The sequence below is a fragment of the Takifugu flavidus genome, chromosome 11 (assembly GCF_003711565.1).
Source record: "Takifugu flavidus isolate HTHZ2018 chromosome 11, ASM371156v2, whole genome shotgun sequence".
In the NCBI taxonomy this organism is placed as follows: domain Eukaryota; kingdom Metazoa; phylum Chordata; class Actinopteri; order Tetraodontiformes; family Tetraodontidae; genus Takifugu; species Takifugu flavidus.
In genome coordinates this window covers 6,917,946-6,945,309 of record NC_079530.1, presented here as the reverse complement: position 1 = coordinate 6,945,309, position 27,364 = coordinate 6,917,946, and the positions used below count along the sequence as shown (strand labels likewise).

Below are 27,364 nucleotides of genomic sequence, written 5' to 3'. Positions count from 1 at the left end.
GTATCTTTCCCACTGCTTTCCATTTCCTTGAAATTGGCGTTATTATCATAATGACCATTATTAGGCATCTCTAGTCTTTTGTTTCAGATCCAAATAAGTTGCTGCCGTCTTTCGGGGGTGTACTTTTCCCTTTGGTAGTGGCATGCATGCAAATGAGGTGCAGACAGTTGAAAATAAAAACAGACAAGTTGACAGAAGAGATTGGAACGGCGAAAATAGTTACAGGGAATGATTTATAGTAAATGATTTAAATTGAGCTGTAATTTGTGAAAGCTGAAGGAGAGGTGTAAATCAAAGGATTCAGCAATTATCTGAATAGCTGCGGCAACTTTGGCAACTGACCGTCATGAAGATTGTCTGAAAGGACAAAGTAGACGGTTCATAAGACAGAGCCACAAATAGTGCCGGGTTCAAAAACTAGTAAACAAGAAGTGCGATCAGGACCTTGTTAGGTGAAATGACAGTGGGGCAGAGGAAGGGTAACACTAGATTTGTTTGCTCTTTCAGCTTTTCTGAATTGGACTAATTGTTGATCTCATTAAAAATGGAGTTAGAGAAGGAACGAGAGAGGAGGAGGAGGTGAGGAGAGGGGAGAGAAATGCTGCTGGCTGATACACAAGGCCTACCGAGCAGAACGGCTAATCCTAGCCCCCACACTCTCTCGTTTTCTCTCTGTTTTTCGCTCGCTCCATCTCTCTCCCTCTCTTCGCTCACCAGCGTTCAGTCCTTTAATGCAACCCGGTCTCCCCCCCTTCATGTGTCTGCAAAGAAAACTTTCCAAACTCCATCATTGTGGCCTCCCATTAATTAGAGCCAAATCAGCCACTTGCACACACACCACCCATCATAGCTAACAAATTAGTGTTTTGACTCTTCCTCGTTGTCTATTCTCAGTCTTACTATCTGGCAAACGGTGAAACGTAATGGAAGAAGCCAGCGGAGGGTCAAATGCTTTTACTGGTTATATTGTGTTAAACTCTGGGTAGGGTCTCCATGCTGCTGGCGAGGCCTAATTTCATTTCACAGCTGTGAGTTTCAGAGGAGGAGGTGCTCATGTCTCGGACAAAAAGGATGCTCTCTTTGGGTTAACACATTTCATATGAAAGTTTTAGACTCATTTTATGCATTTTTTCCCCACATTCATTCCTCGGCCTGCCTTTCTATCTTAACCTCTTTAACTTTCCTCTGTTGTCTCTCTGGCCACTGTTATCTCCTTCCCGTTGAACTGCTCCATTCCCACAGATGTATCGGATCGAGTGGAAAGCCATCGTGGAGATGATGCCGTTGATAGTGAAAGGGGTGAGGATGAAGAGGAAGGGAGGGCTGAGAATGAGCAGCTCCGTGTTGGGTGTGGCGATGACATTGATGAAACCGCCGGCGCTGCTGCTTATTCACCTCCTCTCGTTACTAACCCGCTGCTGCTCGAGGCCTCTCTCCCAGCCACCTCCAGCACCCAGGGCACCTCTGGGCTCACTAACACCAGCTTTGAGCTAGCTTCTCTGGGTAAAGTCACCTCCGTGGTGCTGCATGCTTGTCTGCCTTTTCCTAACATATTTTTGTGTATTGTTCACACTACATGGTGTGGAGGCTCCACCTACCTATATGGTACTTTTTCATTTACCCAAATTAAAATCCTTTTTACTTCCCTAAAATAATCTTGTTCTTATAAAATAATCTCGTGGTGATGGTTAGTCCACATCCTACCTTTTCTTTAACACTAAAGCTTTGCATGAGTAAGAATTGCCCTCCCAGCCATCTTTGCCTTCTTTTGGCTCCGTCCAAATTGAGCTTTCAGGAAGATGCCATAACAATAACATCAGAGTGCTGTAGTATTGTTTTTTCCTTTGTTTTGCACAAAATTTGAATATTCTTAGTTGTACATTTGCCCAAATCCTTAGAGGTCAAACTAATTTATTTGTTTTTTATGAATCTGTTTCCATTTTGAAAAAGTGTGCTCTTCCTCCTCGGAGGGTGATGTCTCCCCTATTCCAGTTCTTTCTTAATCTGAGAAAAGGGATAGCAATGATTAGAATACTGAAGCAGCTCCGAACTGCATTTTTCCTTTTAAATTTTCCCTCCGCACCTATTTGCTGCTCAGGTCATTTCATTTGCGCTTTCTTGTGCATTTGTGTTTTTCTTTTTTTAACGTGTTCTGTGTGAGAATGGTGTTTCCGTGTATGCACGCATCATGGGATGCTTGCATGTGTCTGTTCCACAGAGAGAGGTGGCACATGAAACGTATCCTCTCTTTTTCTTTCATCTTCCCCAGTGCAGTGGTCTGTCCTGGAAGGAGAAGCTGTAGTTAGCAGTCTCTGGAAAATAGAGCTGTTTGCAGCTCTGGAGGACAGACAGACTGGGAGGGAAGAGTAGGGGTTAATGAAAGATGATTTGGAAGATGAGAAATGTCAGAGTAGACAATCATTTTATTGTTCAAATTGATTCGATTATCTGAGATTAGAAATACAAAATATAGTAAGGCTGTTTGCCATGACTGTGTCAACCATGGTGATATTAGCCTCCAGAGCTGGGGGATGTTTCCCCTCTGTTTAATCAAATTTAAACTTCTATAGATATTTAACTCTTTAAAAGTCAGGATCTGTGACCGACAATGTCCGTGTCGTGTGTGTTGCCCTTTTGTCCTCCGCAGGGTTTCTCCTTTTGCTGATCATCTGCTGATTTCCTCTCAGGTACGAATAGCAAGCATGTGGATCTGAAGCTGAAGAAGCTGGTGGACGTCAGCCCAAGAAGAGTCACCTCCCCTTCGTCCCCGTCGTCCACGTCATCCTCGCCCACCGCCTCCTCTGCCTCCCCTATTAGCCCGACAGAAGGCCAGGAGGTATACCCACACTCTGGGCATCCTTATTTTCCTCAGTTGTTTCTTTCTCCACCTGTTTTTCTCTCTCTCTCTCTATTTTATGCACACCTCACCGTCTTCTCTCAACACCATCAAAGGGTCAGTGGATCAATCAGGTCTGATTGACCCTGTTTTTCAGTCGGGTGACCTGGTGTCCGCCCCAGTCAGTCAGACCAGTTCATGTAAGACCTTAGTTTACCCCTCTGTGTCCGTATGAGGCTGTCTAAAGCCATGACACACATTCACCAAAACCGTAATGCCCAACACAACACGTAGCGACCTCCCTCCCTTGACTGTGACCTTTTCAGGTGGCTGATGTGTGTGTGGAAAGGTGGGAAAGGGAGATTGTTGCTGCCGCATGTGTCCACGAGTTGTCATGTGAATATTGAGTGAACAAGTCGTCAGCCAGTCTTAACATCTGTTTAATTGATTTTGAATGTCAAGTGGAATAAAGTGTGTGTGTGTTTGTGTGCATCTGGGTGTGAACGCGCGTGTGCTTATGGCGACACACGGAGTCTTTGATCATTGATTCACATAAACACCCTCTCGTGTTCAAAGCTTAAAAGGCTTAGTCCTTCATGGCCAAAGGAGAGCCAATGTGTGTGAAGCCACTTGACCCTTACAGAATTCAGCTTTGATTGACACCTAACCAAACCTAAAACACCTCATCCCACTGCTTGCATTCCCGTTCCCATTCACTAGACTTTGGCTCTCTTTTTCACCTTTTTGTTGTATTCTTGCAGTTCTACATCAGCGTTTTGTACCGCACGTGTGTGTTTTCGTGCGAGTGCGTGTAAGCGTAGCTCTTATTTCTAGAAGAACGTGATGTGCCACATACTCTGAAGATAAAGGACTCTTTATAAATGCATTGCATCTAACAGCTTATCACACTTTTCAACATTTTACCTGCCCATCTCAAAAAAAAATGTAATAGATTTTTTTTACTTGGCTGTAACTAGAGATTTTGTCACTGGCACATATGACTGCATAATTAATTAAATATTCTTTTTGATCCAAATTTCCATAAAACACAGCAAAGCCTATTTGCGTAATATGATCAGACAGCCTTGAGTCATTCTGGAGAGTGTTCCAGGCAGAAAGGACAGCTAGAATGAATGCTCCGTTTCTAAATCCAGAGTGGACGAGGGGGGAAGCATCAAAGCGTTGAGCAGCTGTGACCTAGTCCAACACAACCAAAACATTTCAAATCTCCACTTTATTGCTGAACAACGTAATGTTGGCCTAAACTGACTCCAGACACACATTTCCCACTAAATATGCTTCACTTCGCAAAGCTAAACGCTTGCAAGTGAAGTCCGATGGTCCTTTCTAAAAAGGATAAACTGTCTCCAGTCGTCCTTGGAGCAGTTAGACTGACCCGCAGCATCACACACACACACACACACACACACACACACACACACACACACAGAGTCTCGTTATTCATTGTGTATATGCACAGCCTTGGAAGTGCACGATAAGGGCATGCGACGCTCAGCAGACTGCAACGTTAGTCACGCCACCCCCTGCATGTGCATTTGCCGACTCGTAAATGCCAAAATCACTGACTCACCACTGACATAGGAATGATAGCATCGATAAAGGATAAAGTGGGAGTAAAAGAGATTCACAGAGGGAGGAAGGGAGGGAACACCCCAATATCTGCTCTCCCCAGTGGAGACTGGAAAGCTTAATAGGTCTTCATTCTGTCCTGACTTGAAATCTGGTGTGAAATAATCACACAAACAGATGTTAATCAATAAATAATAATTTTTTAAAGACCCTCATTGTTCAAATCGCCTCATGGATTTAGACCTTTCGCTCAAACGCCACTGATTTAAATCTGCTGTGTGCGTTTGTGTGTTCCCATCAAGTTTGCATCCGCACACAACTTCACTTTATCATGTTCACGTGACCATTGTTAATTGGGGATTTTTACAAATGGCCTTTAAATAAATTCACCTTCGACTTGACATACAAATTAAAGAGTTTGGGGGAAGCTGAGGGACTAATTGACAAAACAAAGTGAGAGTCGACTAATTGCTGACGTTGTTTTTGAAAGTCAATAATCTGAAGCTAAACTCATAATTCCGCATCTCCGGCTTGTTCCACCCAGACTGTCTCTATTAGCTCTCCTCGCTCTACACACCTCGCTTGACTATCTCGCTCCGTCTCAAGCAGTGGAACGTGTTTGCCCTAATTGTCGACTTTATTACGTGTTTCATCGTCTTATTAGGGTTGCCACAATGTCAGTCTTAGCCCGACTTGGTTACTTTTCCACTCGGCTTGGCATATTTGGAGGCCTGGTAATAAAGCATTCCTGCATGCCCTTTTTGATAGTGGGAGAAGCGACCGTGCAGCTTTTTAACACGTGTTCACTTCGGAAACAATAGCATTTTTTGCATTTTGCATAATCTGAATATATTTTCTGGCTCTGGGTTTTGTTGAAAGTCAAGTTAATTGCTTCTTTTTTGTTTCACCCATGAATGAGGGGGGAGAGAGAGAGAGTCATCCTCAGGATGTGCTCACCTTCTATCACCTACTGCCAGATGTATCTCATTATCGTTGTGTGCATATATGTTCTCATTTTGTATTTGCTGTATTAATAGGTGTTTGTGTATTTGATGTGTGTATAACTAATTAAAATCTGTGAGGTAAGAGGACTGTAGAGGTTAATGGGTTGATTGTAATAGACAAAATTCAGCCTATGTGATTTGACAGCAGTTATTTCAACTTTTTACATTTTGATGAAGTTCTTAGATCAAAACCTGCATTTGATTCAACGCCAGTGACACACAATTTCCTCTTTGACAGAATAACACACAGGAATTGCGGGCAGAGCGACTGCGCAGAGCCACGGAGAGGCTGCGGAACCCGGTAGTGTTCAACAAGGATTCTGCAGTCAGAAAAACCCAGCTCAAGTCCTTCAGCCAGTATGTGGAGAACAGACCAGGTAGAAGACAATGCAATACACACACACACACACACACACACACACACACACAGAGGCCTAAAGTGTTTGCCCAGGGAGGATTGTTTATATTGAGCATACATCACACTCACACTTGGAGCAGGTTTCTGGTTCCATTGCTGTGTATTCCCAGTCTGCTGTGTGGTAAAAATTTTGGTTCTTTAATTTTTTCCTCCTTGTTTTCCCCCCAAAATCACTATTGCCAAGGTTACTTATTAGTCTTAGTAGTCAACTTATTACTTAGTAGTCAAGAACCACTGATGTCACTCATCTTTTGTTGCCATTCAATAGTCACAGAAGTAACCAAAGCAGAATAACCAGGAATAAAAATGAGCAGTCGGTCTTTTTCCACTCTTGTTTTCTGAAATGTTCTCATTTGTTATCTGAGCAGAGGGGAAGAGACAGAAGTCTGTTCCTGAGGACCTGTCGAAGGTGGAGGACGACAGAAGTTCTCTGTCAGAGTTGGACTTTTGCAGGACATTTGAAGAGGAGGTTGGTCCTGCTTCCCTGCAAATTGCACTTCAATGGCATCTTAATGTCTAGCAGCTTCTCTTAGTCTTGATTTGGCATTTTTAAAGTTCGGTGTAAAGGAATTCTTTAGTGAATTAGCAACGCAACTTAACTAAACGTATTAAAGATTTAAATTGCTTTTTAAAGATGTATTGAGGTGCGTGTGCAAACACACACAGTCCGTGTGTTTATGAGGTTGCTTTTATTTCAAGTATATATGCAAAAGTGTGTGTGACTGAAGACCACGTCTTGACTGTTTCTTCCCAGGCATCCCTATTTTACCCTCAACCCTGCACCCTCCATCCTGATCCCACACTTGCACACGCACACACTGACGCATACACACCCACACTCCTCCTCCCAGTACTTGGGCCCCAGGGTTAATGGGTGTTCAACCTTTCCATTATCCCGATCAGCCAAGAATTACCTGCTGAATGATGTTTGCATTAATATAATATATATGGTAATTTCCCTCCTCTTAATTACGGCTGGGCCGAGCGCGGCAAGGGGAGTGGGCTGATCATGTGTAAAATTGATTTGCCAAGGAAAAATATGGTGATAGAGCGAGAGCGCGCAAGAGGGAGGAGGAAGAGAGGCTGCTGGGAATCGGCATGCACACACATGCACTCTACCATTGGAACGAGTACAAGGGAGGGAAAAAAGTGCTGGCCTGGGTGGAATGGGGGGAGAAAAAAACTTTCTCCTCCTCACTAGTTCCCCTACCCATTAAGAAAAATGAAGTGCATCAGCAATAAAATGGAGATATTTTTCAGATGCATCCTCAGTGGAGAATTTGAATAAACATTTTCTCACTTGGAGGAGTTTCTCCTGAGAATAGCAAACGGTCAGGAGCCAGAGGTGAAAAAGAGTCAGTAATAGAGTGTGTTGAAGTGCCTGTGTGTGTGTGTGTGTGTGTGTGTGTGTGTGTGTGTGTGTGTGTGTGTGTGTTCATATATAGTTTTACAGGCGTTTATATTTATGCTACATACTTAAGCCTGTCACATGACTCAAGTCTTACTAAATAGATGTTGATTGAGAAAACTCTTATACCCAAAGACATGGGGGGTGTATTTGGATATTAATGATAGTTGATTTACCTTTGAGACATTTAGAGGACAAACGTGAGTGGAAGCTCCATGGTGACCTTTGGGAGGTCAGAACAGACAACTGTTGCCGTAGTGTTTCTGAAGATGTTGGTTGTCTGTTCTAGTCTTGGATGACGTTGCCTCATCTAAAGTCGTTTATGTCATGCAGGAATATCGATCATGACTGACAGACGTCATATGACAGTGACTTAACACTGGATTGATTTTCTGTATTCTGACAAAATATTTACTTCAGGATTTTTTGGCAGTCCTCTACATTTCTGTATCCATAGCTTTGTTGCTATGACGACCTAAAGATGCAAAAGAGGAAATGAGAGGCAGCGGCGATTAATCTTTCGCCGTGTTTGGAATTTTATTTTGATTCAAAAAAGGTTGTTGTTTTACTCTCCTCGCTGATTTCTGTAATCTTTTTTTATCCTTTCTCTCTGCCTCCATTCCTATTACATTTTCCCCTCCTTCCCTCTCTGTATTCCTCTGTTCTCTTTCATCCCCCTTTCCCTCTCTCTGTTTAACACTATATTGCGCCACTCTTCCTTTCCTCTCATAACCATTCTCTCTCTCTCCCCCCCCCCTTTCTCTCTTTGGTTGACAGAAGGCGTTCAAAGACACCAGTCAGTATGTGGTTGGGGAACTGTCTGCTCTGGAGAGCGAGCAGAGGCACATAGACGCCCGAGCAGCTTGCGTGGAGGAGAGGCTGCGCTATCTCATGGACACAGGTACCCCAAGCCCAATTACACTGGAAAAACTGTTTTGGCAAATTGAGCGTACACACACATTGCGTGTGTGTGTGTGTGTGTGTGTGTGTGTTTGTGTTTTCCAAGTGAGAGAGAGAGAGAGGGAGAATCTTTGAAGCCCCCCACCCCCTTGGTTGAATGTTGCACGACAGAGGGCTGGGTGGATATGAAAGGAGGGGAGGGAGGGGGTGAGGGAGGGAGAGGAGGTGGAGAAGGGAGGGAAGGGTGGTTGGGGAGGGAGTGGGAAAGGGGGGAGCGGTGTATCTCGGGGATGGGAGAAGAAGGGAGACCTCTCTGGGCAGGGGTGATAAGGGAGCCCTTCATGGGGGAAACGATAACTGGGTGCGATAGCGGAGCCCCAGCCGAAGTCTCCGTTGCTGCCGTTTGCCAGTCGCAGCCCCAGTCAGCCAACCTACACAGTATTGAACAGTGTGCTCAGCCATGCACGGCTACACACACGCACCCTCCTGCCCCTAATACATATCTGGCCTTCATTGATATAAAGAAAGACAGGTTGAGTTAAAGGGAAAGGAGAGAAAGTGAAAAACAAAATATATTTAGAGGGAAAAAAACAAAGCAGAAGGCAACACAACAGGAGCACAGACGCAGAGACAGTTCACAAATCCACCGCAGACACACACAAATGCCTACAGATCCACACACACACACAGAAAGAACAATCTGGTTTAGTGAATGGAACCAGATTTAGAAGGTTTTTATTTTAGATTTAGCCAGCGGTAAAGTCTTGTTAAGACATGAGATGGCGTATTCAGCCAAAAGAGGGGCCTTTGCTCTGCTAAGTCCCAAATAGAACTGAGCTTTTTGTGATATTTACCCATTCAAATCCACAGTCAAGAGAAAAACATCCACTGTGGAGGAAGTGTCACACATTTTGTTACAGTAATTTGGTCGCAGCTTTTCTGATCCATCAGCAGCCGTCTTGGTGAATTTAGCCTCTGAATTGTGAAAAGATGAACACGGGAAGCATAGAAGAGGTTTTCTAAAAAGCAAACTGCGGTGGTTATCCCATTTTGGTCCTGATATCGGCCTATCTCGCCTCCATTTGCCATGTTCGCTTTCCTTCTTTTTGCCTGCCTCCCTGCCCTCTTCCCCTGTCAGAGCAGATGTCATTGTATCAATCTGAAGGGCTGTTTTCCCTCTTCTTCACCCACCGATAAACCGACCACTAGCCAGCGAGATGCTGGGTAATTTCCAAACACCCTAAGCTAGAAAGATTACTGTTTATATAAGTATATAAATATATATACCTGCAGTCAGCGCCATAAGAAAAATACAAATGAATGGAAAAGGAAGTAGGTGATAGCTGGTAAGTTGAGTAGAAAATATAAAATTACATCAAAGATAAATTCACCATGTAATAACAGATATATAAGCATAAAAGTGAGGAATTGATAGACTTTATCCATGAAGTTGTCACTATAACGTGGTTTCATACTTCATTCCACTATGGATTTACATTGCAAAAAGGGGAAAAGTTTCTCTGTAGTGCTGAGTGTCTTTTCTTCCCTCCTCCTTAAAGTCCATTTTTCTTTCCATATCTCATTTTGCAGTACTTATCCCACAGTCTGATCCAATAGGTTATGGATTGCGCCTGCAGGCCAAGGGCCGCAGGCATCAGTGCAGGATCCACCGGTGACAGGTCCTAAACGAAAGTAACCTTTATCAACTCACAAACTGAGGTCACCTTTCCATATGCTGTCACAGATGATAGATATTTTTCTGTGGCCCCAGAATGTCTGATTGAAGTTTTGGCTGATTGGCTGCAAGCAAAACGTACCGTATTGATCTGTCACAGCTGACTGGTGCCTATAAGAAATCACCACCAATTTCCAGATGATGTTGATATTTTTTTTACTTTGCCAAACACTTTTTTAAAGCTTCCGAGGATCTTCCCTTTCCCGGATATCTTCTGTTGTGTTCCGGTACCTGCTGAACAACAGCCCCTTCTTCTGATTGTTGTGAAGCCGGCTTTTGAAACATAATCATCACCGACTTTTGTCTCTTACCGATTAGTGAAATCTCAACAGAATGCAATCAACAAGTGAACAGGAACGGGACCTTTCAGAGCCGCTCCGTCTGCATCCAAAAGGTCCTCATTTGAGCTTGACTGCTCCTCTCTCACTGCATAAGAAACATTCAGAAACAGGCAACATAAGTGGCAGAAACCGATGTTAATGCATACGATTGTGTATCCATTCCAATTTAGTGCTGCGTATCTATGGGATACTCCTTAAACGGCAGCATGCGCCTGCTGTTTTGCAGGTAATTAGCATTCCGAGCACTGCAGCTCTGGTTGCAGTGCATGCAGTCATGTGATTTAGACCTGTGGAGGTGAGTTTGGGTTAGCTCAGTGTGCTGTGCTAATGCACAGCACTGTAGTTCTGATGGGCAGATGAGAAGAGACAGGCTGACTGACCCATGAATGATTGTTCATCTCTGTGCTGCGGCAGCAGAAAGCCTGGGACGATCCACCGTTGCCGCGCTGATCCTCGGAATTCCTTCCTGTGATAATTATCGCACGGTTTCTTATTTCCTCACCTTTCTCGCACCCCTTCAGCGTAAATGGGCGCGTTTTATCTTTTCACAGGCGCTCGAGTCTTTAATAATTCTTCCAAGTTAACTTTCTGTGTTCCATTGTCGCGTCTGTTTTTCGGCCTTTTCTACATCACCTATTTACTTCTTTTTATCCCCGTGAATCTTTATTCCTGTCTCCCTGTTTCACCCCCTCCTCCCCCCACTCCTGTGGTTTGTGCACAGTGTGTCGTTCTGTAGCATTTTCTATTAGCCGCAGCCCTCCCCAGATGAATTCCAAGTAATTGGGGTGGTTAATTTATTTACTCAGAGGCAGTTCACAGCACATTAAATAATAGAGATAATTGAACAAGAATTGTCAAGTGTCTTCTGATATCAGACACATTACAGGAGGGAGTGTGCATAAAACTCCATTTCTATGCCCCCATTGTTTATGGTAATTAAGTACACAGATTTATTCCTTGGTTGCCTTCCAAGCTTATGGCAAGCGCCATTGTTGTCTTCTATTAATATGTAATCAGTAAATAGTTTAATTTTCTAATCTGTGGTTGGAGAATTCACTTTCTAACAACTCTTAATTACTGCTGGGTTCTAATGAGTCTCGCCATGCTGGAACAGCGGGCCAATCAGAGGCCGGGTCCTGGCCGGGGGGGAATTTGAATTCCTGTGACGCCCCCCCTCGACTAATGAACTTGTTATTCTTCCACCAGTGGGAGGACTGTCCTTCACAGATGAAACATTAGGAGAATATTCACCTCCTTCCTGCGCAGGATGTATTTTAAGAGCTTCATGATTATATCAGAAACGTCTATTTATCACATGACACATTATTTAAACGGAACACGCAGCTTCCTTCAAGGTGAAACCATCTGACTTATTAAATATTTTGCATCTTGTTTGAGTTGCCATTTAAAATCCAGCCATTGTTCGTGTTTCTAAAAGTAGCTTTTGCTCACACAAAAAAATCAGACCATCTTTATTGCAGATTCTGCCATGAAGATGGATTCTAAAGCTTCATGTAACCTTTGTAGAAAATCCCCTCAGCCAGCCCTACCTGGCCCCCCGCACCTATTTACACACACCTCCCATTTCAAATAGCTGTATAACCCACAACAATGGACGCAATTATCCAAATAATAGCACTTAGCCGCACCGCAAAGCTGCCTCTTACCTGCTGCACGTTTGATAAGAGATAAACAAGCTGGGAGAGTTTTAACTCTCCCAGATTAACATATGCTTAAAAACTGCACTTGGAGCTGATAAGATTGACGCGGGGGTTTTTATGCCGTGCGCTCTTTTAATCTGCCTTTGTGTCTGCGAGTTTGACGAAAGGAGAATGGCGGCGAGGCTTAATGTAGCGGAGACAAACATCATATCCCCCTCAGCATCTGAGAATGGAACAAACCGGACCGTTGGCACTTCGGCAGGGTCGGCTAGCCTTGACTTGGGTGTGAAATTGAGTCGAGGATTACAGGAATGCGAACGTCAACCTGTAGCTCGAGCCGGCATCAGCCGAACTCGTTTTGATTATTATTTCATTATTTAAAATGGCAACAAAGGGCCTCAGCATTGATTTTATATATATGTAAATATAGTTTTAAAGGGTTTTCCAGCATAATCCTACATTATGTCATCCTCAGAATATAGTCTGACAAAGACTTGAAAAAGCACTGTGAGGCACTACTTTTCACAAACGAAGAAGCTTAACATTAATTATTGTAACTTTGCCAGATTACACCCGTGCCTGCCTTGTTACCGCGAGCAGACTCATCTTGACCCCCTTAAAGACGCTAGAATGGCATTTTACCAACTTTAATGGGATAACCAGTATAATCTTCCTGCACTGAGTGAAGGAAAATGTTTGGACTATAATACTCTCCCCAGTTCACAGGCGGGCAGATGCAGGGAGAGGTTTTAGTGTTGGAATCAAAAGGTCCAATTTGAATTTCAGGTTCCACTTCGCTGTTAAAGGAAAAGTTCTTCAGTGCGCTTTAAATGAATCGTCCAACGTTATGTGCCACCAGATTACCCAAACTAATCTGTGTAATCTGTTGTAATTGAAATTGCCGAGCAGACGGATTGCAACAATTGCTTGTCCATATTCACAGGCGCGGCTTGTTAAGCCGAGCTCATGGCAGCTGCCGCAGATAGAGCCGGGACCAGATGAGTTCCATTTTGAAGCCTGTGGTCATTTTCTTGTTGTTGTCAGGGTTACCAAAAGAGCATTCATTTCCAATCGAATGGTTTCGTATCACCCCACAGTGGAATGTGTTTTTTTTTCTTTTTTTGGTCATCTTGAATTCACTTCAGGAGCAAACGCACTGTGCTTCCCTATGGGGAAGAAAAGAAATCTAGGGATCATTCCTTTAAAACCCACTGCCTTCTTCATGCCTTTGAGGGGACAAAACAAAGGATTTGAGCTTTTTGGTGTGTGCGTGTGTGTGTGTATGAGACTTCAAGGTTCAGCTAGGTCAGAACACAGATTAACACCCCTTCTCACACACACACGCACGCGCATACACACACACACACACACGCACTCCCTTTCCCACTCATGCCCTTAATCTCCTTGGCCATTTGAATGTTTGAGCAGCAAAACAATTTAATTAGACAACTCACAAGGACTCTGCCCAAGCGACCAATGCTGAGCTCTCACACCGTTTCTGTCTGACCCCCCCCCACACAAGCCCAGTCCAGGACCAGTGACACCACCCTCACTCCCAGATGTGCACCGCTTCTTTTCTTCCCCCTTGTTTCTTTTCTCCAGCTTGGTGTCAGCCTTTCATACATTCTTTAACAGTGGGGATGAAAGGGGGATTTTTAGGAAGATTAGGGAATGGGATCCTCTGGGCATTGTCTGAAAATCTTCAGATAAAACGTGCTGGGCTGATGGAGTCAAATGGAGGGGGGGAGAGGTTGTTGGGGTGTTGGGAAAAGGGGATGTATCTACTCGCTGCGTCCCAAAAGACACGCAAGATAAATATGTTTGAAGGCGCTAACAGGAATTGTTGCCGGCCACGTTCAATTTCCCCTCAGTTCTGGTATCTTCCACCTGCCCTGTCTCTGCTTTTCATGATTATAGATATACATTTCACCTGTAAGTCAATTAAAGTCTTTCTAAGTAAGCCAAGCAATCCTTTCCTCATCATGTCAGTGATAGTTCCAATTAACATTTGCAGCAGAGGGGCGAGTGTGGGTGGGGGTGGGGGTGGGGGTGGGGGGGTAGTTGGGGAGAATCGGGCAGGGGACAATGGCCGCTTATGATAATCTGCTCTTTATTGAAGCATCCCGCCAAAGCTTTCATCAGCCGCCGCTCTGGCCGAGACCCCACGAAGCCGCCGCTCCAATAAACCGCGCTACAAGCTGCCAAACAGTGCTAAACCCACAAGTTGCACATTAATAACACATTAATAACACTTCACGCAGAGGAAATGTTGCGTAAAGTGTGGGAAAACCACCACTGCGTTGCTCTTTGTGGTATTGTGCTTGAATGGGAACTTGCTTCAAGACTTTCATATGCGGTTTTCCCCATTTCTGCGTCTCACGTACATGAAAGCAAATAAACTCCCGACATACATCAGATCCGAGCGCGACATTTACCATCGTCGTTTGTGTTTTATGTGGTCGATAATCATTTAGTTAACAAACTGCAGCCCGAGAGCATAATTGAATTTTAACGTTGCAGTCAATTAATCAAGCCTTTCTTATGTTAACGGGTGTGGTGGCACTCGACAATGCAGGTTAATGACGGAGGTTTGGCCGGTAATTACACCATTCACTTGCTAACACAGCTGCTCGCCATGCTACCGTTTCCATCACCCCCCCCACACTCCCCAACACACTCCTCCCCATTTCCCATTGTAATGAGCACTCCAGGCTACAAATACCAACAGCTGTCTTCCCCAATACATTTCCATTTAAATATCTGTTTAAGCGCAGCAATTTTGCATTTGTGTATTGAATCAAAGCTGGAGCGATGGCCAGTGGCACTAGCAGCGTGGTTGCTGGTGTCAGTTTAATGCAATGCTGTGGGGGGTTTTGTTTGACACTTTTCCAAACACATTAGCGACAAACACACGTCGGGGAGTTTATTAAACAAACCGGAGGTTCCATTCCCAAGCATCTGAGGAGTTTGCCACCAAAGTACGAATAAGGGGATCCAGCCGTCGGGGTCGGACCTGCAGGACGTGCAGAGATGCAGCGGCGGTCTCATAGAGGGATGAATGATGAACTAATGAATCCTGGGACAGACTTCTGGAGTATGACTAATGTTGTTAGCAGAGCCGTCACCGCTGCACAGATTAATTCATCAAGCAAATTTATCGTTCACCTCCTACCACCATTTGTCACATGGCGTGTAATATGACACCCCTCAAATTTGTTCTAACATCTACCCGGAGGGCTCGAGTTGTATCTCACACACACACGCGCACACGCACGCACACTCCTCTTTGCTAATGGAGCGGGCGGAGCCACTTATGCTAAACAGATAGCAGCTGTCCGTCAGCGAGTTTGGGGGGAGGGTTATCACTGCGCCCTCTTTCCCAAGTTCCCTTTATTCATTCAGAGATTTTTCTCACTCACCCTCTTTCTAATATTTAGGTCAAAATTATTATGTTTAATATAAAACCTGATCACAAAAGCAAAGCGACCGGTTAGCAATGATAAAATCCCACCATGTTTTTCTGATCGGGCTTTATTGGGGGGGGGGGGGTGTTCACAAAACCAGATTAGTCCAGACACCCTGAGTATATTTGCAACTATGAAACCTAGGTTTACTAAACCCCGCCTTAAACCTAAAGTAAATGGTGACAATTAAATTCCCACACTCAACGCCCACTGACTTGTGCCCCAGAGGGGTCCCGGGCCTGTCGCTGCCCATTCCACCCAACCCGACTCTTGCCTGAATCCGAAGCCCCGGTTGTGGTGTTTTTGTTAAGCTGTCCCAATTAACGCCATCGACAGATACTACGGTTTACACTAACACTAAATCAACTCGTGTTTCTCCTCCCCGCTAAGCTCCCCAAATGGTTCACACCTCGGTGTGTGTAAACACATACTCGGGGAGCTAAACCACCTGGCTTAACCTTAGCTTAGCCCCACAGAGCCCTGGTTTATCTGCAAATTTCAACAGGGATTCCATAACACTGCTTTCAGCTCTAAAACTGCATGTGGCAGAGAGGAAGCTATTAGTGCTTAAGGTGCTTTCACAAGTATTTTATCCACGACAGAAACAAATCATTTTTATTTGAAACTGTGTTGATTCTCTCTGCTGACTTGAAAGAAGAGGATTGTGTCATTTGATTACAAACTCAACTTTCTTATCATTTTATGATTATTTTCTGTCTATGTGTGTCGAGTGAATTATTATTATTATTTTAATGTTTTTCCATGTAGAACGCAATAGTGAAAATGCTGTTTAAAACAAATGTGCATATTAAGACCTTTGACTTACAGATGGTTTTCAGGATGACCGTTGTATTTTTCCACCAGTGAACTTAAAGTACAAGTGTTCATGTGGCTAATGTTAGCCGTGCCGATTGTGACCCCCCACCCCCCCAAACCTGACTGCACTCAAACAGAACAGTCGGAGGAGAAAACGAACCCAGGGCCTAACAAATACATGAAGGTTTGGTTTAACTAAATCCCACAGATAATGGCTACTGTGTCAAAGACTAAAGACTGTGGGAGTGGTGGTGGTGGCAGCGGAGGATGGAGAGGTGGGGGGGGGGGGGATTACTCCGGCGTTTTGCATCAGTTGCTTTCTGCTGGGTGGCCCTGCTTGTCAAAAAAGAAGGGAGAGATGGAGGAAAAGAGGGAAGGAGAGAAAAGCATTTAACGCCGCACATTGAGAAGGAGAGGGCTCTTAATGCCATCAAAGCAAGGGGAGAAATCAGCCATTAATTTATTCTGGCCCTCACACACACACACACACAAGTACACCCACGTGAACAGATGCATAGACAACATGCTCAGCCCCTCTGTTGTCCCCCCCAATTGTTGATAATATCGCTAACATCTGGTCCATGCCAGCCTTGGAAAGCTACCAGGACCAAGGCTGACAAAATGTTACCGCTTGTCGCCGTCGCTGTGCCCGTCCGTCTGTGTGCGCGCACACCTTAAACGATTGGCGTGTGGATTAAATTATAGCCGTGACGTGCAAAGAAATTTTTTCCCCGTTAGATTCAGGAGGAGGGGCCGATGACTGGGCTATTCATTGGCTGATAAGAACTGATGGGGAGGTTAATAAGCTACACACCCAGGTCATCGCTGCCTTTTTACTGGGCTACAGAGGAGAATGGAGGACGATGATGATGATGAGAGGGTGTGTGTGTGTGTAGGGGGGGTAGGCTGTAGGGATGTGGAAGGGCTGCATCTCTATAGTATCTACTTTCTACCTTTAAAGGTCCTTCAAAGTTTTTTTTTTTACTCCTTTTGTAGGAAGAGCTTTGTGGCCTGGGAGTGTCTGTGCTATGAATAACCAAGCATGTAGCTATAAATAACGCCTGGCACAGTTCATTGTAATTAGATATGATTGCTGCAGTGCTGAGGACTAAAGCATCTCCGGGTTAATTCCAATTAGTTCACCTGCTCCATAAACTTCCCAGCATCAGCGATGCCGCTAAGGTTTTTGAAGGCCTGCTCCTATTTTGTGTCTACTAGCTTAACAGAAGACAACCCCCCAATGGGCCAAGCAGAGGTTCTCTGTCCTGAATAGGAAAAAAATCAGCAAGCCAGACCTAGCATGGGGTCCCTCCTCCCCCTTCATACCTGCCCTTGTCTCAGGGCTAAGAGGAAGATGCTGGGCACCTTCTCTGCTCCCTATCACCCACTCACCTTAATAATAAAAGAGAGCCCCCTGTGGAAAGGAGCTAGCATGAGCCGCAGAAGATCACACTGTTAATAGGATGATGCCTTTTTGCCTTTTGTCATGAGATTATGAGTGGGGATCGCCTCTTCTGCCTGCTCCTCCACTCTTTTTAGTCTTCCCACACACAGCTACAGGCGTCCTGGAGGGCCCCGTTGAGCTGGAGTGGAGACAGGCGTAACCAAGCCTTTGTTCCTCTTCTTGTATGGTAAAAGACTCACTAATGAAATACCTTTTAGGGGGTATCGGCAGGTGAGCTCCCCAATCAGGCGGTTCAGCAAAAACACACACAGGCATTCATACACTCACATATTCTCTGTCTCCTCTCATCTGCCCCCTCTCGCTATATTAATTACCTGAAGTGCTCTGGCCTTGCATAAGGCTCTTGATTCTGCCGCTCGCTTCCTTCTCTTCATCTAAGACGACAGCCACAACGACCTAAGCTAGCCTAAAGTGGGGGATGATTGAGAAAAGGATGGGTAATAATGGTAATAATGAACACGGCTGACAATAATGAGAAAAGGTAATTGAGAAACGGTGCATGGCAGGCCCCCTGATTTTCCTTTTCCAGCCCCAAGCTAAGTGTGGACAGGTTGAAAATCATCTTATTTGGAGCCGAGTTAAACGGTTAGGATTTCTGACGCTAAAGCTAAACAAAGCTGACAAGCATGCTCGGATACAGCAGGCTAATCTGCTATGGAGTGTTTAAAGTCATAGATTTTGTTCTCATTTGTTTTTGACGACGAACGGCCGGTCAGAACGGAGCGTTCTCGTATTTAGGATCACTTAGAAACACCTGAGCGCTTCCCCCTCTTTTCTGATGCTTGTTTTTTTTGGGGCGATTCTTCCTGAATGACTGTAGAACTGGTTACTGTCTCAACCCTACATGCGCCAGTGAGTTCCCGTGCGATTATTGTGCATCTGCGTGTACCTCAGGTGTCGCACACGTGCGCGGGAACGCTTCCCTTTTTTTTTGTGGCCTTTTGGGCCAGGCAGCGACAGAGACGGAGCGGCCTGAGCTGTAACAGACAGAGGCTGCCTCCACCAGCCCATAGTCTGTCACTCTCTGATAATGTTTATTGATTTGTGGCAGAAACACAATTTGATGGAGTGGGGGGGTGGGGGGTCTAGGTGGAGGGGGGAGGGCTGTTTTCCTGTTGTTGTCACAGGTTGGATGGCTCTGGAAACCGAAAACTGGCTCTTTTTTAGTCATTTCTTCCAATTTCGCTCCCGGCTGTTGTTTAGGGCGAGCCCTGGAAAGAGCTGCTGCACAAATGACTTCACTTCCCGATGAACTCCGCCCGGCGACGAGCGCCGATACGGCCGTTCCATCGGCAGAGTTCATTACGGAGCTCTGTTTGCCCGAGCTCACACCACCTCCTCACCTCGGAGGGAGCGGAGCCAGAGGTGTCTGGAGGTTAGCCTCCTGTTAGCTCTCAGGTCAAGCATGTTTGCCGAAGGGCGTGCGTGTGTTTCTGTACAAAGAAAGGAGATGGGACGGAGAGGTGTGTGAGGAGGAAACATATTAGCAGGACAAGCCCGTCGTCTGTGTTTAACAAGGTCTTTGAACACTAATGTTCAAACAGTGACACGATAGGCGCTGCCTTATGTACACTCTGCTGCTCATTAAAAAAGGCTTTGGCAATTCTCCTCATTGCCATTCATAGTTCACCTTCCTTTGGAACAGAGGTGAGGGAGGGCCGGCTATCGCTAACATCACTACCGCTTTATTTAGCAAGATATAGCCATCGCCTTGGAATATTTTATATTTAATCAGGGCCTCTTAATGGGCAGAAACTGCCACTCCTGTTCATACGGGAGCGACTTCCTCCAGCTGCCCCCAGAACTTCCAGTCATACTTCACTTTTCCCTCTCTTCTCTCTCCCCTACCTTCACCTCCTTTGTGCACGGCAAAGCAAGCGGTGTTTGACAAATGACACCGGCGGAAAAGGCAGTCATTCTGCCTCAGCGTGAGAGGAGGTTTTGTCTTTTCGGATTCTACATTTCTCCTTTTTTCTGTCCGGCAGGGGAGGAGGAGAAGAGGTGAGTGTGAATCGGTTAATGTGCTCCATTCACCAGACATTATACACAAGTTCCACAAAGCGGGAACCTGCTCTATACGCTGGGACCATTGTGCCATTGAGGGTGGCTGAAAAGGCCTCATACAAGCTTCTGCCGAAAAAAAATAGCCCTCAGCGACACTCCAGTGGAGAGCAACGTGGAATGGAGCTAGAGAACTCACATGTGCAGCAAGGGGGGGGGGGCAATTCTTCCACATATGTTGAATTACAGTGTGGATTGATTTTTTTTTTCCACCTCGAGAAATAACGATAGCATGACGACACCAGCGGGAAAGCTGGTCGGAATTCTGTTTTCCTGCCGGAGCAGATGCAGAACTTCCCTCTTTCTCCCGCCCTCCCTCCTAACAAGACGCCGCTCCGCTCTAATAATTAAATCAAGCCACGGTTCCTTCCCGTCCTCGCCGCAGACCGCTCTGATTAGACCCCCCCCCCCTTTCATGCATATTCACCGCTGCCCTTTAACGAGCTCTTACCTAATCACCAGAAACAATGTTCATCCTGTTCTTTTTATTCTCATTTCTTTTCATGCGTCCGGCTTTCATCCTCTTTGATCCCTGCTGATATCAGCTCGGACGGAGAGAGCGATGGCGGAGGGGCGCGGGCGCGACGCGTTGCTAAATAAACGGCAGTTCAGAAAGTGACTTGGACGCAGAACAGAAGTTCGCTCTCCTCTCGCTCCCCTCCTCCTCTCCTCCTTCTGCTTCTTTCTACATGTCCAATAGACAAATTGGATTAGCAGCTATTGGATTAAACGTCAAAACGGTGGGATGAGAAACGAGATGAACGAGCTGCGATCACAGCTTTGAATGTTGTTTTTTCCTTTTTTCATTAATTCATTTGCGCTCTTATCTAAAATCACACCCCCTTGGAGAGAACAGAAGAGGGTTCTCTCCTCGGGACTCGTGGAGGGTTTCGTATTCCCTAAATGGACAACGTGCTTCCTCAATGGTCAGAAAGTCTGTTTCCGAACTGCGAATTCTGACTTGGTCAATTTTTCATTAGTTTGAGGGACAGCTAATCATTTTAAATGTTGATATTTGGTCATTTATGAAGCAGAATGACCCAGAAAGGCGAGGATTACCTGCTTATCTCTGCCTGATATAATAGTAAATTGAATACCTTTGGCTACTGTTCAAAACAAGCCTTTAGCTGATGGCCCGTTGCTGTCAGGGGAAACCCAAACAGCCTCTTCCTCCACTTTATGTCCTTTCATCAGGTTGTAACATTTTTTGCCCTTTTTAATGGTTCATATTAACCAGAAATATGGCGTTTTCTCCCTGGAACCATGCTGTTTGTGTCTGGTATGACAAGTATTACACATTTAATTAAAAACCAGCTCAGGCCACCGACAGCAGTCCCAGCACCTCAGGGCTGGTTTCATTATTCCTATCTACACTGAATGGAACAGGGGCCCAGATATCCATCTTAATCTTATTTGGCTATAGAAGCTCGCCCTGTCTTTCCACCCCGTCTTTCTTTTATTTGTCTTCCCTGAAAGCAGATGGGTTCACATACAAGCGCGCTTTCTAATTAGCCTCCCTTCATACCTGAAGTCTCTCTCCACGCACAGCAGATTGTGCCTGAGCCGTGTGTGAGACAGTGAAACAAGAGAAGAGGGAGACAGGCAATCAGATAGAGGGGTTGTCGGGGGCGTGTGTGTATCAGTTGTATCGCGTGTGTGCGCGTCGGGTGATTATATCTTGTTTGTTTCTCACCATCGCCGCCACGTTGATAGTAGAGTTAACGGCAAACATGATATTAAACGATGATAAAACTTTACTGTAGGTAGGAGAGCCGCGTTTATCTCCATCGGACATATTTCACTAATCCTTTGATGTCCCGATCAAGCGTTGTCCCGATGCCAAACTCAAACCAAGATCTTGGCCTGTTCCCGCTCTGCCCCGCTCTGTGTTCAACACTGAGAAATGGCGTACGAGGCGAGCGGCGAGACCCAGAAAGCAACCTGCCAAAGCGCCAGATGCTTTGATCCAAGATGGCCCCCTGAGAGCCAGCATGGATCCACAGCTCCGCCAAGCCAAAGGCTGGATCCACAGACACAGTGTCAGTGCCGGTTGCCAGTGATATTTACACCATTTGTCTTGGTGCAACATTTACCAGTTTTTTTCTTTCTGTTGTTGCCACTCCTAGCATATGCCATTTGGTCCCAGTGTTGTTCAAACCCTTAACCCGGCAACAGTGTTTGTGGGACGACAGCAACCGGCCTGCTCAGATCAGGGGTTTATTTATAAAATGCCAGTTTGGAAGATCGACGCTCCGCAGGCGCTCCGCTGTGCATGGTTCATTCCTCCCGCTCGGCCGTCTCTTTGTGACTCAGGTGGGACCAGAAGGTCAAAGTTAATTTCTGGAGAAGTTGAGTGAAGGGGTAGGACCTGACAGCAACTTAGCATCCTCCTGCTCCCTTCCTTCCTTCCTCCCTTCCTTCCTTCCTTTCCTCCATCTTTTCTTTCTTCTGACTTAAAGTCGTTCACCTGCTCCCCCTCTTCCCCCTTGTCAAGTCATTCCATTGTTGCTTTTCTGTGCACCATTTTCATCTCTCTCTCTCTTCCTACCCTTGGCTCCTCCCTGCTCTCCTTTATCCCACCTTTCCTCTGACCTCCCTGCCTTTTTCTCTTTCCCCCTTTCTCTCTCTCCTTTCACCTCCCCTCCTTCTTTTCATAAAAAGCGGCCCGTGGTTGGCTGGTAGCTGCTGGCTGGCTAGCGGTGGGGGATATAGCTTTATAATCCCCCCCGTCTTCCAGACCGCCTCGCCACAATGTCACAGGAGCTTAATATTTGCCATTATTATTTGCTTGTTTTATTTGACTTCGAGGCAGCACAATGACCTGTCAGCGGCGGCTTTATCCCCCCTCCGAGTGTCGTCCATTTCAAAGTTGACTACAGTAATCCGTGAGCCCCGATTCTGCTAAATCCCGAAGCTTTCTTTCATTTGCTCGTTCATTTTATTCCCTCTCTCTGGTGTCCCCTCCCCGCTCCACCCTCTAAATGAAATTACATACATCTGCTGGCTCAGAGTATCACAAATGTGCACACACTCTCCAGAGTTAAGACACACACACACACACACACAGGGCCATATTTTGTCATCGATGATGTAACATCCCATCACATCCTCCCTACAGTAAACTCATTTTTAACGCAGATACAGCTCCAAACATTCGTGTTTTATGCTTTAAGGGTGGTTACACTCATTGGCAATGATTAATTATAGAATATATGTAAGAAAGCTAAAGAGCAGAGCAGGAATGAGCCCTAATAACAAACACATTGTCCAATTTTGGCAAATTTGTCTGTCAGTGTGTCACATTAATGCCTCTCTTATTAATCACAGGATCCCCAATTAATAAGTGTTGTGAAAGGTCGTCTTAATGGTAATTCTGTTATGATGCCTGTCGTAGCTTCCCGGCTATTAAACTCCCTCTTGAGAACAGCGGAGGAAAAAAAAGCAGCGAGCGATAATAACATAAGCCCTGAGACGATCTTTTCATCCCGCTCCCGTTTTCATCCGTTCCTTTTCTTCGCAGAGGCGCTAAGTGTCAGATTAATACCGCCGCCTTGTTTAAACGGCTTCCTGTGCCACATAGCATCCGGCCAACGCTGATTCCAGACAATAAACAGCAGCAAACGGAGTCTTGGAGGCTAAAAAATAATACTTGTTATCATTAAGACCTCTCAAGTTATACTGGGAAAAATCAAGTTGCATCTAATAAAGACGAATGATCTTTTATTGGGCAGTTAAAAGATGAAACGAACTTGAACGTGGAGCCTGAAGCCTTATTTGAAGATGCAGCGATCATACACTTCAACACTTCCAGAGGTTCGAGGGCGTGCTGAGGAACTGGTGGGAGACGTATTAGCCTACAGTACAGGGAGAGGAGAGTCTCCTCCATGTTCAGCAGTAAACACCGAGTTAATCCCCCCAGCTGAAGCTGCATTGATGTGAGGCATGCTGGGAGTGCACACGGAGTGTATTTGCACCCGCACGTAAATAAGTCGTGGGTAAAAATGGATCCAACAGACATTCATCTTCATCCGTCTTGTGCGTTTTGGTGCTTAATACCACAAATAATTGTAAGACGTACAACCAATGATGTCTCAGATGTCATTTTGGCCGCACCGAGGGTTTTGAATCATTGTTTTTCTCTGTTTCTGTGTTTATTTTGAAGGCAACAACAAGGAAGAGGAGGAGGCCATGATGCAGGAGTGGTTCGTGCTGGTTAACAAGAAGAACGCACTCATCCGGAGGCAGAACCAGCTCTCCCTGCTGTACGTGTCACATTCTTTCTACACTCCGTGTCTAGTTTTCGTTGATTTTTGCCTTTTTGTGCAGCGCTTCCCCTCCGGAAGCCTGAAAAAAGCCTCTCAGAACACCACTCCATCTGCCCCCCAACTCTGTATTCATTGATTTACACGTGGACAGGCTATGAAATCGATAGCGATGCAGAGATGATCACTCCATCGCCAGTCTCTTCGCCGTGTGGTCAGCTGCAACAGGTGGAGACGCACGGCGTGCACGGGCCGCTTCCTGTCCTCATTTGCGGCTGTTGGCATTTCAAAGCGTGTGAGCGGAGGGGAGATTGGAGTATTCATAATCACATTACGTCGTGGGAAGAAGGCGGCTTTTAAAGTGGCCAATTGACAGGAGGGCTGATTATTAGCCCTCTTTGCCTCCACAAAGAGAGAACAGAGAAGCCCGTGAAGGACAAATTCTATTAGGGCCGAATAAGCTCGTTTTTTTAATATGGCTGAAAGAGGAAAGAATTCAATTTGTACTATGCACACACACACACACACACACCACACACACACACACATGCATACACACGCAGACCTCACACGTGACCGTAGATGGAAATCGGCGGTTTTTTTCAGTCTCATTTGACCTTTTTACAATTATTTTGATGAATTTCCCATCTTCATTCGTCCCTTTTCCCTCACACACGTCCCTGAGCGGTCCTGTGTGAGCAGCCTGTGTATCAGTTATGTGTACTAGATTAATGTGATGCCAGAGAAGGTCCAGGCGAGTAGCAGAATCGATGTTTATTGCAGGTTTCTTTAAGTACTTAATGATTTAGTCATTAACATATTGATGAACTTTGGTGTCTGTGTGTGTGTGTGTGTGTGTGTGTGTGTGTGTGTGTGTGTGTGTGTGTGTGTGTGTGTGTGTGTGTTTTTTCCTCTCCTTTCTCAACTCGCCGCAGGGAGAAAGAGCACGATCTGGAGAGACGGTTCGAGCTGCTGAACAGAGAGCTGAGAGCCATGCTGGCCATTGAGGGTAGGACACACACACACACACACACACACACACACATCCAGGAGGTCTTCTGTCTGAGTTTTAAACCGTCCGTCTCAGCTTTTCTGCATTAACCACATTGACTTCAGTTGATTAAATATGCTGAAGTTAATTTCCTGGTGTTCAGGAGCCTCCGTCAGCTTTGCTAAGTGGTTCATGCGGCTCCAAACTCGTTGTTTTCATGAATCGTCCTGACTTCATCCGGATCCTAAAGCAGGATGATTTGAATTCTGTGCCGCCCTCTCTGTGAGGATTTAGATGCAAGGGATTTCGCTCCCTGATACCTGATCAATACCGTCCGTTCCTCTGTCCGGACACTGACTTCCACATGCCCGGTTTGAAATGTCGCTGCAGAGTCTGTTTACAGGGTTGAGGAAAGGCAGGTTTATTATCGGAAGCTTGTTAACGACACCAAAGCGGGAAAAGCAGCCATTGTGTCGCATCAAAGTTGTCGAGGGGCCAGGGAAGTTTAATCCCTTTCGACTGCATCCTCTTTGGCAAAATGAACCTTTTCACAATCAATGCAAATTGATTTTGACATTCGACATTGACCACCGTCGCCCCCTCCCCCTCCCCCTCCCCCCTCCCACAACCGCCTCTTTCTCCCCACAGCTTTGGGACGGGTATTGTAATTTTGCCGGGCACCTGATAAGATACCTGGTCCATCATAAATCAATTGTAATTAGCAAGAAAGGAGGTTGGCCGTGCAGAGGCGGGTGGCTTTGGGGGGGTGGGAAGAAATGCATAGCCAGGCAGAGGCCCCAGACGATGTCACAGCGTCTGCGTCCACGCTGATTTCTCCTGAAGGCTTTATTTTTAATGAAAATATGTCAGGATGCATGAGTCAGATGGCAGATGTGTGTGTGTGTGTGTGTTTGTTACGGCTGTGATTGTGCATTTGAAGTGTGGGGGTGTGTTTGAGTGGGTTTCCTGCGACTTCTCACTGCGTTAATGTCTTCACATATCGGATGTGTGACCCACGTCCGTTGGCTCCACTGTGCGAGGCAGAGAGCAGAGATAGTGCGAGGTGAGGTGGAGAGGTTGTGTGTGCCGTGTCGCCGCACTCCCCTCTGCCTTCATGTGGACTTGTTGGATTTGCAGCTGACTAACTTATCAGCCGGCCTTATTTTCCTCCCTAAGGGAAGCACTTAACATTCACAGGCTCTACCTTTCTGTAGCAGCCACAGATAGTTCTGCTGGGAAGAGTGTGTGCATGTGTGTGTTGGAGAGGGAGAATCTGTCTCTTTGTCTGCATCTACATGTTTGCTTCTCACAGGTGTGTGTCTGTGTGTGTGTGTATGTGTGTGTGTGCGTGTGCGTGTGTGCGTGCGTTGTGCAACCATCTCCCCAGCTCCTATTTGGTGCTTGGGCAGGTCCATTGAGCAATGGTCGGGCGTGCGAGTAATTACTGATTTGGTTGGCCAGTTGATGACACAGAGAGAGAGAGGGAAAAATCACCTGTGGACACACACACACACACACCTCTCTCTATGTAGCTACTTCCTGTCAGCTGCATCCTCAGAGGGTTCAGATCAACACTTCCTGCCCCAAATCATTCAAATATTGGAGATGAAATTTTAGCTAGCGGCTACGTTTAGCTGCTTGATCTCTTTTCTGCTAAAACAAATATAGATCTTAGAGAGGAGGAGTCTGGTCCACAGCACAGCGAAAACAAAAGAAGAAAAGCAAACTCAGCGATTCGCAGAAACACATTCAGCTGAACCTGATGGTTGCAGGCTGCGAGGCCTGTGTTGTTGTTGTTGTAGTTGTTGTTCGCGGGCACGCTGGGTGATAACCACCGCCTTCTGCCTGCTTGGTGCGAAGCCAGGCGGGGAAATGCCATCTGTATGCCACACTCTCATCTTCCTGCCACAAAATTGATCCACTATGCCCTCTTTATCTGCTTACCGATTCACACCTATGCACGCACACACAAGCTGCGCCTTGGCTCCCTTCAGCTGTGTGTGTGCGTGCCTTGCGCGCGTGTGTGTTTTTAAAGTGGACGCCCTCTCACCATCTAAAAGGGATTTATGCATAGCCGGGTCCCAGAGTTTTTCCTGTTACGGTTTGATATGATAAGCTTTTTTATATGTTTAAAATCAATATGTAATCCTATGCAGGAGCTTATCCCTCTCCACACCCCCGACACACACACACACACGCACGCACACACATTTGTAAATCTATTTGGGCTTTGTAACACATCGGGGCGGCACGCCACAGACCCTGATTGATTAGGTTCACTATGGAATCCTATCACATGGGCAACTTTTGATGATGTCGCCAAGTCTTTCAGGGTTGCTAGTTGACTGGAACCGCTGATAACAAGTAGCTTCGTTCCAGGAGTTTGTGGGAAATTTGGGGAAATTCATTTGC

At 45.7% G+C, this 27,364-nt stretch overlaps 1 protein-coding gene across 9 annotated transcripts in view; it reads left to right on the top strand.

Annotated features, from left to right (window-relative positions):
- ehbp1 (EH domain binding protein 1) overlaps positions 1-27,364 on the top strand; it is an 88,684-nt gene that overhangs the window by 57,191 nt on the left and 4,129 nt on the right. For 4 of the 9 annotated variants that reach the window (XM_057047419.1, XM_057047418.1, XM_057047423.1 and 1 more), the window contains 7 exons: positions 1,243-1,503; positions 2,688-2,836; positions 5,669-5,807; positions 6,217-6,317; positions 8,034-8,157; positions 23,862-23,961; positions 24,897-24,970. In XM_057047419.1, the coding sequence (XP_056903399.1) occupies positions 1,243-1,503; positions 2,688-2,836; positions 5,669-5,807; positions 6,217-6,317; positions 8,034-8,157; positions 23,862-23,961; positions 24,897-24,970 (948 nt within the window). The remainder of the gene's footprint in view (positions 1-1,242; positions 1,504-2,687; positions 2,837-5,668; positions 5,808-6,216; positions 6,318-8,033; positions 8,158-23,861; positions 23,962-24,896; positions 24,971-27,364) is intronic. The other 5 variants (XM_057047424.1, XM_057047420.1, XR_008952658.1 and 2 more) reach the window with 5 other exon arrangements.